General features: G+C 45.3%; 2 protein-coding genes across 2 annotated transcripts in view; both read right to left on the reverse strand.

Annotated features, from left to right (window-relative positions):
- The window catches only part of LOC308407468 (NACHT, LRR and PYD domains-containing protein 12-like), a gene marked incomplete at its 5' end in the record, with an annotated part of 115605 nt that overhangs the window by 59634 nt on the left and 40495 nt on the right, over positions 1–15476 (reverse strand). The window lies entirely within an intron of this gene.
- LOC308393988 (protein NLRC3-like) lies at positions 5378–8105 on the reverse strand. The gene is made up of 3 exons (XM_080878070.1): positions 7960–8105; positions 6051–7818; positions 5378–5432 (listed from the first exon to the last, which is right to left on the reverse strand). The coding sequence occupies exons 1-3, from the start codon at positions 8075–8077 to the stop codon at positions 5393–5395; spliced, it is 1926 nt and encodes a 641-aa protein (XP_080734196.1). The 5' UTR covers positions 8078–8105; the 3' UTR covers positions 5378–5392.

A 15476-nucleotide genomic window follows, 5' to 3' on the forward strand; every position in this document is an offset into this window, starting at 1 on the left:
GGGCCAGACGAGGACGAAGACTCTGAGGCGGCTGGGCCAGACGAGGACGAAGACTCTGAGGCGGCTGGGCCAGACGAGGACGAAGACTCTGAGGCGGCTGGGCCAGACGAGGACGAAGACTCTGAGGCGGCTGGGCCAGACGAGGACGAAGACTCTGAGGCCGGACCAGGCGTAGCAGATGCAGAGGCTGAGGCCGGACCAGGCGTAGCAGATGCAGAGGCTGAGGCCGGACCAGGCGTAGCAGATGCAGAGGCTGAGGCCGGACCAGGCGTAGCAGATGCAGAGGCTGAGGCTGGCCCAGGCGATGACGAAGCGGTCGCAGATGGCGGCTGGACAGGCTCCTCGGGCCCTCCAGCTGATGCGGCGTGAGGCTGAACGGGCCCCTCGGACCCTCCAGCGGAGACAGGAGGCTGAACGGGCCCCTCGGACCCTCCAGCGGAGACAGGAGGCTGAACGGGCCCCTCGGACCCTCCAGCGGAGACAGGAGGCTGAACGGGCCCCTCGGACCCTCCAGCGGAGACAGGAGGCTGAACGGGCCCCTCGGACCCTCCAGCTGACGAGGCGTGAGGCTGAACGGGCCCCTCGGACCCTCCAGCGGAGACGAGGAGGTGCTGGCCGGGCTCACTGGAACCCCCAGCGGATGAGGTAGATGGCGGCGTGGGAGCCACGGAGTCCTGGATGAGCTCATCCGAGCTTCCAGCAGGAGCTGATGTAGAGCCAGAGAGGTTTGGGACCCCTGGCTGAATGTTAAGCCGAACAGAAGACCGTATTGCTATCGGGGACTGGGCCAATGGTTCAGGTGCGAGCTGAGCTACTGGAGAGGCGGATGAGAGTGGGAGCTGAGCTACTGATGGTGGTGAAGTAGATAACTGCACGGGGGACTGAACTGAGGGCGTCTGCACTGGCACAGGGGACTGAACTGATGTCTGTTGTAACGGAGGTGGTGAGAGTGGAGTAGGCAGTGGAGTAGATGACTTCACAGGAGAATGAACCAGAGGTGAGTGCACAGGAGATTGAGCTAGAGGTGGTAGTGGTAGTTGAGGGGAAAGTGGAGCTGGTGATTGAGTGGATGACTGCGCTAAGGGATGCTGCACTGGGGACACTGGAGGCTGCACTGGGGACACTGGAGGCTGCACTGGGGACACTGGAGGCTGCACTGGGGACACTGGAGGCTGCACTGGGGACACTGGAGACTGCAGTGATGGTTGTAGTGGAGGTGTAACGGGTGAAGGAGTGGCTGAAGTGGCTGTGGGTCGGGCGGCTAGTGGCTCAGCTACAGGGTATAGTAACGGCAGGGCTATGGGTTGAATGACTGACTGAGTAGCAGCCTGAGTGGCTGGGTGTAGTGACGGTTGTGGTGGAAGAGAAACAGGTGGTAGTGTGGATGATGGAGCTAAGGGCGACTGAGTGGCAGACCGAACTGATGACTGAAGCGATGGTAGAGGTGAAAATGGAGCTTGTGGTGGAGCTAACTGAACTGAGGGTGGCTGCGAGGGAGCTAACTGAACTGAGGGTGGCTGCGAGGGAGCTAACTGAACTGAGGGTGGCTGCGAGGGAGCTAACTGAACTGAGGGTGGCTGCGAGGGAGCTAACTGAACTGAGGGTGGCTGCGAGGGAGCTAACTGAACTGAGGGTGGCTGCGAGGGAGCTAACTGAACTGAGGGTGGCGGCGAGGGAGCTAACTGAACTGAGGGTGGCTGCGAGGGAGCTAACGGAGCTGTGAAGGGCTGCGAGGGAGCTAACGGAGCTGTGAAGGGCTGCGCAGGCGATAAGCAGCTCGCATTGACTTCCGCCACACAAAACACAGCCCCTGAATGAACAGTCATAATGTCTGGAAAAGACACAGAGTTCTCACTCACCACAGCAGGTGAATTAGAAGGCCGAATGTCCGGCTGTGGGGTGGCGCGTCGGCGGCGTGAATGCCGTTTTCCTCGGGAAGCCGGAGGTGCGGTGATGGAGGAAACCGGCAACGACGGAGAGATCGCGGCCGGCTCCTCATCCTCCGACCACATTGCTGCGAGAAAAGCAGCGGGTGAGTGACAGTCAGAGTGGAGGGTGGATGGAGAGGAGTCCAGTGGCAGCAGCGTGGAAACGTTTCCCGATTGCGGCGGTCGCTGTTGCGGTATGACGAGCTCGCGGATTTGTACTGTCTCCTTGGCTTTCTGCAGATTGGACAGTAGGCCCGAAAATCCTGAGAGCTCGTGGAGATGGGGATTCCCTTTGAGAATAGCCTCGATGGCGTTTATCCCAATGGACATGGTTTTAATGTCCGAGGCGTGGGAAACTCGCTCCCACAGGCCGAAGATGCGGGCCAAATCGCTTTCCCGGGAGGAGCCTGCTGGGTCCATGTCTGGTGACGTCGTACTGTCAGGGCTCGGCTGTGTGGCAGGCAGGAGGAGGACCCAAACGCAAAACTCACAGACACGGGGATGAACTCAAAATCACAGCTTTAATGCTGGAATGGCAGAACATAGGAAATACAAAACTAAACTGGGAAAAGTAAACTAACATACGCAGAGAGACACAGGGAGATCCACACAACATGAGGGACGACGTCACGCTGAACAGAGGGAGACGCAGACAGAAATACACAGAGGGTTAACGAGGGAAGTGGGAACACACGGGGAACACAGGTGACACTGATAATCATAACGAGACAGGGCGGGGTGAACTGAACACTGACGGGAGAGGTGAAACAGGAAGTACAGAGGTTCAGACAGGAGGAGAGAGAGCACGAGTAGAACACCAACGTAACAGGCAGGGGAGACACGGAATAAACACGAAAAGGGGACGAGGGCTCATAAATACATAGAGGGCACACAGGGGGGAAGAGAGAGCACGGGGAGAACTTAGACATAATGGGCAGGGGAAGCATGGAATAAAACATAAGGAGAGACGAGGGCTCACAGATACACAGAGGGGCACACAGGGGGTAAGAGCCATGAAGGGAGAACACTTAGGGAACAACACAACAGGGCAACTCAGAAAACATGGCCTAAGCAAGGAACAAAATACAAACATACAAGGAAACTAAGAACACTGGGCCAACATGGCCCAGGACCATGACACATACGAGTTAAACTCCAGGCAGATGAAGCAAATGGAGGTTTTAAGAAAAGAAATGAAAAGGATATTAATTGTATGCTTTAGTGTGTCAATACAGGTGGACTTCTTTCAACCTAGAATCTTGAGTACAAAACCATTGATTAACAGAATTGGGAGGAAAACAGGCCAGATTTTGGCTTAAAATTTTACAGCTTGACCTCCCACTTGTCCCGATCCTGAGAAGAAGCTCATAGGACAGTTAATCTCCTGATGAAGACCGACAGAACATCGTGGACTTCAAGAATTAACAGCAGGCAAAAGACAGTGCAACTGAAACTACACTGACGATACCAGCAGCAGCATGGAAGAAAAGCACGTGATGGAAAATGCACGGTGAACTGCAGGCTGGTAAGAACAGTGTGACATAACTGTTTAAAGACACTGAATGGGATATTTTGCCAGGCTGGGATTTAATCTAAAAGGAAAATACTGAAAAGAGCAACGGAGAAGAAACAGAGAAGAAACAGACTGTGTTTGCTGGGGATCACAAGACAACAAAGGACACTAAGAGAAGGGCACAGGGGCCAGTGGGAAGGTGAAGCCCAGACGAGTTCGACTGCGAGAATAGAGGGTACAATTGGGTTGAAATTGAAGCCGGAACTCAGGATGGTTTAGGGATGTCCACGTCACAAACAAAGAGGTAAACAAAAAGAAGGTAAAATAAAGAGAGAAAATAACTGACAATTACATTAATGAATAGAAGACACACATACAGATATTACATAGATTTATTTTTAGGATAAAGGGGAGAGCTTATACGTAGAAATGACTTTTTATACATATTGCATTTTGTGCCTTTAAGGGAGTTGTGGCTCAATTCGTCTCTTGTGGGTCACGAGCCTTTGGCTAGCGCTATGATTAGCCAATCTACTGTGAGGATGATATGAGTTATTGAAGGATTGCACACGCTTACAGACACAGAGTCCATAAACACACATGACAGTATTGATTCCAGGCAAAAGGCCTCAAATTAATTTAGCGTTTAACTGAACTTGAGCTGGCCCTGTAACAAGTGACAGAAAAGAGGAACTGAATAGGAGTTTCTTGCTTTAGAGAAGGACCAAAGGAAGGAAAGCATATATTTTGGTTAAGTCTGATAAACTAGAATGAGAAGGTATTGTTACATCAAAGGAGCAAGATGAAATAAAAAGGCTATACCAAAAACAGGCTATAACATAGGAAATGTGAGTTTTAAAATGAAGTTAGTGTTAACACACAGGAGTTGTTTCAAGGCAGCGTTTAGCTGTGATAAAATGTATGCAGGAGTAATTGCTTATATGTTTAAACTTAATTGATTAAAGTGGTTGTTTTTTTTGGATCTTTTAGTAGAATAGGCGCTTATAATGATTTTCTTGTGAAAGGAGATTCTAGGTCAGAGTGGAGGCCTTGCAGCAGCGAGACTTCTGTGTACAGGATGTTGATGATTAGATAAGGCAAGCGACAGGAAACGCATGCAGGGACGTGAAAGCAGCGTTTTAAGAGTTTTAAAATGATGAGTAACGTTGAAGAATATATATAAATACAAGTCAATAAGTCAAGAAGATAATTAGGATCAGGCTTTTGATTAAAGAGTCCCAAAGATGATAAGTTAGGGAGGTGCAGGAAAAGGTGTTTTGTTTGCTTTACAGAAGATCTCGGCGACCACAGGGGGGTGAGGATCCTGGAGGCCCGAGGCATGATGGACCACAAGAGAGGGACGCAGAAAAAACCTAATCTTACGCATGGAGTGTTCTCGAGGGGGAGCTGGTGTTTATTACTGGACCACTTAGATGACATGAGGTTGTCTGATTTGCTGAGCCAGAGGACGGCTAGAGAGGGTCAGAGCGGGAGTGGTGACCCCGATGTCCATGATGCCATGGATGGACATGGAAGCAGCTGAGTGGGCCGAGGAGTGACCCAACACAATGTATTGTGACCTCTGGTGTTCCAGAGGTCGAGAGAGGGAGTATTGAGATTGGAGAGATATTTTGCTGCTATTGTTAATAATCATCATCATTACCATTGCATTAATAATATAATCTACAGAATTGATATTGCATTCAGATGTTTAAACAGTGTGTGTCTTTCAGAAAGACTAAGTTGCAGGCTGACAGGAAGTTGCAGGTTTGAAGAGTGTGCCTTTTGCAGAACTGAAACCGAAAGCAGAGTCTACGTGCAGGTTATTTTGAGGAGCCTTTAAGGACGAGGCACACACTTAGTTAAAGAGAATCATTTATAGGTGGAAGTTTAATCATGTTTTGCTCGGGGTTGCAAAAGAGCAGTTTGTCGCAGAACTGCTGCTGATGTGTCAAGATGATAAGCGAGCATCCGGCAGTGACAGGAAGTACCTGCCATGAAGATAGGAGATAATGTTCTTTTAAACTGTGTTAAAAGTCATTGTGGTTTTGATTTGACGTCTGCATATATTCTGTTTGTGACGTATGAGGGGGCGTCATTAAATTCAAGCCCTGATGGTATAAAATATCTGTTTATGCTTTGATTAAGTCGGAGATCAGCCCGGTCTGCGAACGGAGCTGGTCTTCCCACGGGTGTATTTCATTAAAATCGTTTGACCAAGTTCTGGACCATGGTTGTTTGTACTCTCCTTCCCCAATATTTGAACCTTAACATTAGTTTACTCAAAATAAATTTAAGACATCAATATTAAAGGTTAAATTATGATAATGAATACATGCAACTATAACTGATGACATAAGAATTTGGATTTTTTAAGCTAAAGCGAAGGTGCTGACTCTCTTGGCACGTTACTCTCAAATCCTCCCTAATAACAAGAACATAATTACACTTTAGCCACAAGAGGGCAGCAGCATTAATACAAGTCACGTGTATATAAAGGTACAGTGATTATATTACAGTGATTTTGACAAAAACAAAACAGAAGTTGATGGCAGTGTGTTTTTCATAACATACCAACCAAATTAAATAATAAAAACTTTATAACTTACAGAGCTTTTTTAGAGACTTTGACCACTGGCAGCAGCCTCAGAAGAGCCTCCTCTGAAGCAAAGTATTTCTGCAGGTCAAACACATCCAGATCTTTTTCTGATGACAGTAAGATGAAGACCAGAGCTGACCACTGAGCAGGAGACAGTTTATCTGTGGAGAGACGTCCTGATCTCAGGGACTGTTGGATCTCCTCCAGTAGAGAACGATCATTCTGTTCATTCAGACAGTGAAACAGATTGATGCTTTTCTCTGCAGACAGATTCTCACTGAGCTTCTCCTTGATGTACTGAACTGCTTCTTGATTGGTCTGTGAGCTACTTCCTGTCTGTGTCATCAGGCCTTGCAAACGAGTTTGATTAGTCTTCAGACCCAAGAGAAAACGAAGGAACAAGTCCAGGTGTCCATTGGGGCTCTGTAAGGCCTTGTCCACAGCACACTGGTAGAAGTATTTCTCTGTCTGAGAGCTTGTTTCTTGCTCTTCCAGCAGATTGAGTCCAGAGTTGATGAAGGTCAGGTGGACATGAAGAGCAGCCAGAAACTCCTGAACACTGAGATGAACAAAGCAGAACACCTTGTTCTGGTACAGTTGTTTCTCCTCTTTAAAGATCTGTGTGAACACTCCTGAGTACACTGAGGCTGCTCTGATATCGATGCCACACTCTGTCAGGTCTGGTTCATAGAAGATCAGGTTTCCTTTCTGCAGCTGATCAAAAGCCAGTTTTCCCAGTGACTCAATCATCTTCCTGCTCTCTGGACTCCAGTGTGGATCTGTCTCAGCTCCTCCATCATACTTGACCTTCTTCACTTTGGCCTGAACCACCAGGAAGTGGATGTACATCTCAGTCAGGGTGTTGGGCAGCTCTCCTCCCTCTCTGGTTTCCAGCACATCCTCCAGAACTGTAGCAGTGATCCAGCAGAAGACTGGGATGTGACACATGATGTGGAGGCTTCGAGCTTTCTTGATGTGGGAGATGATCCTGCTGGCCTGCTCCTCATCTCTGAATCTCTTCCTGAAGTACTCCTCCTTCTGTGGGTCAGTGAACCCTCTGACCTCTGTCACCATGTCGACACACTGAGGAGGGATCTGATTGGCTGCTGCAGGTCGTGTTGTTATCCAAAGGCGAGCAGAAGGGAGCAGGTTCCCTCTGATGAGGTTTGTCAGCAGCTCATCCAATGAGGTGGACTTTCTTGTTTCAGTCAGGATTTTAGTTTTGTTGAAGTCCAAATTAAGTCGACACTCATCCAGACCATCAAGTATGAACACAACCTGGAAGTCTTCAAGCCTGCAGATTCCTGATTCGTTAGTTTGATTAAAGAAGTGATGAACAAGTTCCACCAAGCTGAACTTTTCCTCTTTCAGCACATTCAGCTCTCTGAAAGTGAATGGAAATATGAACTGGATGTCCTGGTTGGCTTTGTCTTCAGCCCAGTCCAGGCTGTATTTCTGTGTTAAGACTGTTTTCCCAATGCCAGCCACTCCCTTTGTCAGCACTGTTCTGATTGGTTCGTCTCTTCCAGGTGAGGCTTTAAAGATGTCTTCTTGTCTGATTGTTGTTTCTGGTCTGTCTGGTTTCCTGGATGCTGTTTCAATCTGTCTGACCTCATGTTCCTCATTGACCTCTGCAGTCCCTCCCTCTGTGATGTAGAGCTCTGTGTAGATCTGGTTCAGGAGGGTTGGGCTTCCTGCTTTAGCAATGCCCTCAAACACACACTGGAACTTCTTCTTCAGTTGGGCTTTAAGTTCACGTTTACAGAGTGGAGCAAATTCTGAAAGTAAGAAATTCAGAAAAAAATATTATATAATAAATATCATAGCCTTTCAGTACCCTGAAAGGATGAATGTCTATTGGTCCATTTCTTGAGCTATTAGGAAAGATCAATATTCAGTCTTTAGAGAAGTTCTCTTACTGCTCTGCAGATGGTCAGCCATCTCATGCTGCTTAAGTCTCCTCAAGAAGTGGAGTGTGATCTTCAGAAATGCTTCTCTGCAGCTCTTTCTTTCATCTTCATCCTCACCTTCAAACATCTCCTCATCCTCCTTCTGGCTTTTTATGGTTTCTGGGTGATCTGGACACAGAACCTTCTTGATTTTCTCCAGCTCATTCTTCACAAACATGGTGATGTTGTCCTCCAGCCGCTGGAAAAGAAGACTATATGAATTACCCAGTGGTAAATGGACTGGTTCTTATATAGCTCTCTTTGATTCTCTGTACACACAAAGCATTTTATACAACATGCCTCATTCAACCAAGCACATTGTTCTATGCTTAAATACTTTCTTTCACACTCTGATGGATGCATCAGAGGGCAGCTTGGGTTTAGTACGTTACCCAGTACATTTGCCAGCCAGGGTTTGATTCACAAACCTTCTGACTAGTAGCTGACCTGCTCCCCTCCTGAGCTACAGTCACCCCAATCTGACTGAAATCATGGAGCCCAAACTCTGACTTATGTTGGACACACTGACAATCCTCTGGTCCACAAAGTGCAGCATAGAGGTGACTGAAAAGAACAAATGTAAACGTAGTACTACAAACCATAACCACAGAGTCCAGGTGTGTTTGATGTTGCTGTGCAGACTGACCAGTGGAAACCTCTGCTCTCTGCTGGTCCACTCTGTGGAGGAGTAATGTATAATTAGCTCATGTTATGTCTGTCCACACACAGACACAAGCTAAAGGTCCATGAAGTGATGTTTGGATGGGTTCAGTCAATCAGATGACTGTCATGGTGGAGCTTTGCTAGTCCTGCTGATCCCACTGATAATTAACAACTCAGTTTCCAGATGTCTGTAGTTTTCTGCTCAGTTTCTTTAGTCCCAACAGCTCTTACCATCTCCTGCATAAAGCTTTCCCTCCATGCTCAGATGCCCTGGAACAAGGTGCTCTCTTTATATCAGTGACTGGTTTAAAGGGACAACTTGCAGTGCTCGCCAAACTTTGTGTCAGCAAAAGTAGTTCTAATGTTTCTTACATTTATTACATTTTTACATTTTTACACACACAAATCAATGAACGCAAAAACATGAACTTTCCAGATATTTTGTTTTACAATGTTACAAAACTCAGTTCACAACTACACAGTCTGATTTACAAGTACAAAATATTTATGACCACAGTTTGAGCCGATGTATGTCCCGAGTCTGTGGACTCAGTGGTTTTGTTTTGATTGTTATTGTCTTTTGTTACAATTTCATTCTGATTAAGATTTTCTAGTTCTGAGGTTTTGGTTTCTGTGTTCCCTCTGTACTGTGTTAGTATTGTGTCTCTGTGTTCACTTCCTGTTTTATTTTGACAGTGCCATGTCCTATGTTTGTGTGTCTACTTTTGCTTCCCCTTGTCTGGTTATGTCCAATGAATCCTGCTGTGTCTCCCTTTTCTCATTCCCTGATGGCTCTTTTGTGTATATGAGCCCTTTGTTTTCTCCTGCTTGTTGCTGGTTCGTCTGTGTTGTCTCCCCGTGTCTCCGTTTAAGGTTTCAGGTTAGTTTTTTGGTTTTTTCAGTAGAGGTTATCTTAGCTTCTGCACAGGCCATCTCCACTGCACTTCACCGTTTCAATAAAGCTCACTCACTTCACAGCAGTGTCTGCATCTTGGGTCCTTTATTAAATTCAACATGGCTCACCCCGCTAGCCGTGACATAAGATGTGAAAACAATATCAAAAAAACATGAAGGACAAACAGGAAATAGTTTTAAGGTGCAGGGCCAACAAACTGAGTCTAGCCATAAACTCAGATTTGATTGAATTAGCATTTTGAATTGGCTGATCTGAGTTACTTCAATCAAGTCTATGTTCACTTTGAGTTAAGATTATACGTGATTGATGGAAAAGAAAAAAGCCATCATCAGCAACTGATTCTGATTTAGCAGGTTTTCAAATCTAAACGGTACCCATCCCTAGCTGGCTGTAGTTAAACCTTTACTTAAAAAGCATCCCTAGACCCAGCCGTACGGCTTATCTACCGAGCAGCGCAGTGTCAGAGTGAACAACACAGGAAAATGATCAGAGATGCCCAACTCAGATATTTCAGTGACGCACACATCCCGCCCGTGGAAAAGCTCCAAGTCTAGTGTGTGACCTTTTTCATGCGTGGGACCAGTAACCCACTAGGTCAAGTTAAAAGAGTCAATAATATTTAAAAAGTCCTTGACCAGAAGTTTAAAGTCACAGCAGACATGGATGTTGAAATCACCAAGGCAGCCTCATCAGAAGCCATAGCACACCCAGCTCTATCTGTCCATGAAGCCAGATAACACACACCAATGAGTTAAACTGCAGGAATGTCTTAAAGACACAAAGACCTGGATGGCCGCTAACTTTCTGCTTCTTCATTCAGATCAAACTGAGGTTATTGTACTCGGCCCTGAAAAGCTTAGAAATATGGTCTCTAAGCAGATTCTTACTCTGGATGGCATTACCTTGGCCTCCAGTAACACTGTGAGGAACCTTGGAGTCATTTTTGACCAGGACATGTCCTTCAACGCACATATTAAACAAATATGTAAGACTGCTTTCTTCCATTTGTGCAACATCTCTAAAGTTAGAAATAGCCTGTCTCAGAGTGACGCTGAAAAACTAGTTCATGCATTTATTACTTCCAGGCTGGACGACTGTAATTCATTATTATCAGGATGTCCAAAAAACTCACTGAAAAGCCTTCAGCTAATCCAAAATGCTGCAGCAAGAGTCCTGACAGGGACTAGAAAGAGAGCAGATTTCTCCTGTTTTGGCTTCCCTTCATTGACTTCCTGTTAAATCCAGAATTCAAAATCCTGCTCCTCACATACAAGGTCTTAAATAATCAGGCTCCATCTTATCTTAATGACCTTGTAGTACCATATCACCCTATTAGAGCACTTCGCTCTCGCTCTGCAGGCCTACTTGTTGTTCCTAGAGTATTTAAAAGTAGAATGGGAGGCAGAGCCTTCAGTTTTCAGGCTCCTCTTCTGTGGAACCAGCTTCCAGTTTGGATTCAGGAGACAGACACTATCTCTACTATCAAGATTAGGCTTCAAACTGTCTTCTAACTTAACGATTAAGTCCCTGTATTCCACCGTTATATGGAAATCAGCCATTATAACTTGTGTCAAATCTACTTGTACCTCACAGTTTTCTAAGTGCACAGAGAGCAGTAAACCTCAGAGCAGCAGCACATCAGACTGTGTGCAAAAAATCTAGAAGAGAAAATATTTTGACCCATTTCTAAATGATTCTTGTGACCATGCTGCACCACAACACCTGATCTCTGGTTTCCTCACCTCTTCAATCCCACTTTAATACTTGACTAAACTCATTTTCCTGTTTAGGTGTTGAGGCAAAGCCGCCCATCTACAATGCAGGCAACAGCAAACGGAGCTATTTTCTACTTTTGTGCTACAAAATGTTCAAGCTGATTAAATTCATTAGAATAAAAGTTCAGATAATTCTCTCATATTAATGTTGGAGGTAGAAATTCAGGGAACTTTGCACAAAAACTGGCAGAAATTTCCTTCAAAGACGGAGTTTTTACTTTAATACTGTGAGTACATTTCAGAGCCTGGACTCTTTTACCTTTACTTGAGTAAAGAAGTTGAATCAGTATTTCAGCTTTAAGAGGGTATTTTAACACAAACATCAGTCCTTCTACTTAAGTATGTTTGACTCTTTGTTTAATCATCATTTTTAATGATCAAATATAATTATTTTTGTTATTTGTGGATTTTAAATGTCCTTGACAGAGACAGATGATGATCATTATCCTGCACTGTGGTCTCAGGTTTGGTCGAGCTAGCACAAAGAATGGCTATGTTGAACTTCCTCCTGGGATCTACACTAAGAAGTGAGTCCAACATTAGCAGGGTCTCTTTCCTTTATCTGGATTCACTTTAGCATTCACAGTCACGTGAAGCTTGTTATTAACTCGATAAGTCAACCCAGGGTTTCAGCTGAGCGCTCACATGAAACACATGGTGTTGGCAGCATCTGATCAATCATATTCATGGAGACGTGTATCAGCAACAGAGCAGCTGAGTTTGCAGAAGGAAGTCAAACTAAACCACAGGAACAATATGAGGAGATTACACACATAATAAAATACTAGCAGTAACACAGCTGCTGCAGACAAATCAGTCGTGTGATCGTGTGTGAGAGGAGAAGGACTGTAAAGGAGTTTGGTGTTAAAAGCTCTGTATGAATGTGGGAGACTTTGAAGGGCTTTAAAAAGGCCAATATAAAATAAAAGGCAGCAAAATTGCTGAGTGTGAAAGTCACCAGACTTATCAGACCTCTGTGATTAAGACCTGTAAGAACACCTGTTTGTACTTGTTGGCATTATATCAAACACACACATATATTAAGCCTTTGTTTGAACTCTGGTTGAATTTATTACTTTCAGACTGTGAAACATCACAGAGGCTGCAGCTGCAGATCTTTTATTCACCTGGAAATTTACTTTAAATGTTAGATGGAAAATGTATTGCTCAGTTTAACCAAAGTAAGAACAAGAATCCATAAACCTTCATAAAGACAAACATCTCCCAGAACATTGAGCTGCTGAAGTGTCACTGAAGGGAAAAACTATTTGTCCTCCTCCATCCAGCAACACCTGAAACACCTGAGTGGAAGCTCCTCCCTACACTGTGTTTGAAGCAAAGCACAAAGGAGACACCTGCTGGAGCAGCTGGAGTCCTACAGACACTCAGCCTCTTCACTACACAAACACCTCCTACAACATCCACTCTTTCCACTCTGACTGCTGTGTTTGTGGAAACACTCCAACACACACCGCTTCACATACCAACATAGAAATGTGTGAAAAAGAGCTGAGCTGATATTAAACATGAGGATTTATTCAAAAATACAGAGTCAGGAACAACATCTAGACACACATTACCTCTCAGCAGCAGAAGAACAGCCTTTAAAGTCAGCAACAATACCCTTCGACACGTTGCTCTTTAAGGAAACACAGCTGGGTTCAGGTCCAGGAGATTCTGGCCTCTTATTGATCCTAAAAGAAAAACAATAAATGTCACAGCTTCATGAGACAGGAAGGAAAACTGGAAATATTAAATTAAAGACATGATGAACAATGTGAAACTCATAAAAATAATGTGCTTACTCTTTGTCACATAACAGTCTTTTGTTAAATTTTACACCAACACCCTTCGACATGTTGCTCTTTAAGGAAACACAGCTGGGTTCAGGTCCAGGTTCTGGATTAGTTTCAGGGTTATGTCCAGCTGAGCCTGGTACGCCCCACAGCTCTGGGCTTTAAAACAACACACACAGAGGTATGAGTGTGAATAATGATGGAGCAGTGATGTGAGTGCTGAGCTGTGACATGGAGAAGAGTCATGGACAGTTAGAGATGGTCATCTCACCTCTGAGCTTTGGTCTGGCTCTCATGTTCCCCACACAGAGTGCTTTTAGAGGGAGGGACTCCCTCCTCTCTGTCCTCACACTGATCCATGCTGCTCAATTCACATCAGCTCACACACACTTTCTACCTTCACCTGCAGAGGAAACACAAATCATTCATGTGCACATCAACTGAGAGCTGCAGAGGTCGTGTCTGATGTGTTGGACTAACATCCATCTGAGACGCAGCTTTCATCAGTTCACTACAAAAAGTGTCACAGAGCCCAGTTCAGCCTCCAAATCCTCCATTACTGTAGTCCTACAAAGCAGCAGGTCAAACATGGCTGCAGAGAGCAGCTTTATGTCAGTAACCATGTCCAGGACCGAGCTGACTGCTTACAGAGTTCATACTCTAACTGCTAGCTGCCCTGCTAGCTAAGCTAACTCAGTAACAGTGACTCTGACAGCAGTTACTGTGGAACAGCGGCCGAGCTCAGGACACATTCAGTGTGTTTAGTCTGAGTCCTGGACTCTGATTCAATGGATTCAATCCAGCTCAGAGTTTCATGTGTTCATCAGAATAAAATACATGTACTAATATAACAGAAGTAATGCTCTGAATGCAGGACTGTAATGGAGGATAAACAAGGTTTTTACAGCCTGAAAGAAACATTCAGTTCATGTATTTGTAGACAGTGAAGCAGTTTTTAATACTGCAGCTGTTTCCTTCACCTGTGTGTGTGTGAGCCACACCTTCATGTGCTGCTTTAGAAATATGTGGTCTGACTGCTCAGACTGAGTCTAGGAGGAAAGTTCACACGCTGGAGAAAGTTTTGTTCCTAACTTTGTCAGAGTTCGGCTCCAAAGACAAAGAAGACGGAGCTCACAGTCTGTAGATGGTCCTCAGTGTGTGTGTGAAGCACACAGGAGTGTGTTTATGTCAGCAAATCAGTGTGTGTGAAGAGTCTGAGGGAGTGTGTGAATGAGACTCAACACTGAACAGTCCAAGAAAAGCGTCTGGACTTCTTTAAGTTTAACTTAAAGAAGTCCAGACGCTTTTCTTTTTGTCTCCATAATGTCTCCATAATGCTGCAATGTTATCTGCCCCAGAAACACTGTGCAGAAGCTCTGATGGTGACACAGAAAAGTCACAGTGGAGATACTTCTGTCCACCTTTGATTAGACTCATTATAAAAAGGAAAACAAAGTTTGAACACAGTCATGTTTCCAGTTCACTGACTTACATTTATTTCATGGACACTCACTCTAACCTGAAGCACAGCTACAACCCAACATTGTTGAGGCCTCATCTCCTCCTTTCCTGACTGTAGAGGTTAAATATGCAACAACCAACAAATAAAAGAATTTGGTTCATTTCAAAGAAATTCACACGGTGACCAAGTAAAGTAACCGTAGTAAAGGAGACAACATCCCGTTGATGGTGGGATTATTTGAAAGATTTGCTTTAGTCACGTCACCAAATGCAGTTGAACCACCCGTGGATCCATGTTTGACCATTCTACCACTCTGAGCTCTGCTTTTTAATCATTTTATTATTATCATCATTCATTTATTCATTCTTTGGAGGGGGGCTATTTCCTAATGCCGCCCTAATAAGGTGATGTTCAAGGGGCTGTGTACCGGGGCCTGCGCTTTGTCTGTAATAACAGCTCGATTGCTTGCGAGGCGAGCGGGTCTGTCCCACGCTAAAGTAAGTAAAACCAGTAAAAACCACCATCACTTCATGCGGAGACCCCTTCTGCGCCAGCTGCGGTCTCAAGGCTGGAGCTGAACAACAACTCCCTGATAACGACTGTGTTGAGACTGTTCTTCCCATACTATGCAAGGCCACCTGGGTTGGCTGGAAGACTGTTTACTTAGCCTGGCAGGGCGAAGGACACTGTCCCAGCTGAACTCTGGACATTCATGTGCTATGTGCAGAGGTGGGTTTTTTTCTGTTCTCAAACTGATCTCCCTGTTGGAGCTCAGTCTGGGGGGAGTTATTTTTTTCTCCTTATCTTTCCTCATGTTGTGCTTTTCCATGTTATACCCCTCTGACCTGTCTTCCCCATGTGATGTTTGTGTAATG

Source organism: Rhamphochromis sp. 'chilingali' (assembly GCF_963969265.1).
Source record: "Rhamphochromis sp. 'chilingali' genome assembly, chromosome: 1".
NCBI lineage: Eukaryota > Metazoa > Chordata > Actinopteri > Cichliformes > Cichlidae > Rhamphochromis > Rhamphochromis sp. 'chilingali'.

What these genes read in the sequence shown, in the direction of transcription:
- LOC308393988 (XM_080878070.1), bottom strand. Translation starts at nt 8,077, where the DNA reads ATGTTTGAAGGTGAGGATGAAGATGAAAGAAAGAGCTGCAGAGAAGCA. An exon ending in GGCTGACCATCTGCAGAGCA is followed by an intron (nt 7,819 to 7,959) that starts GTAAGAGAACTT and finishes TCTTACTTTCAG; the next exon opens with AATTTGCTCCACTCTGTAAA. An exon ending in AAAGTCTCTAAAAAAGCTCT is followed by an intron (nt 5,433 to 6,050) that starts GTAAGTTATAAA and finishes TCTTCATGGCAG; the next exon opens with GTACTTCCTGTCACTGCCGG.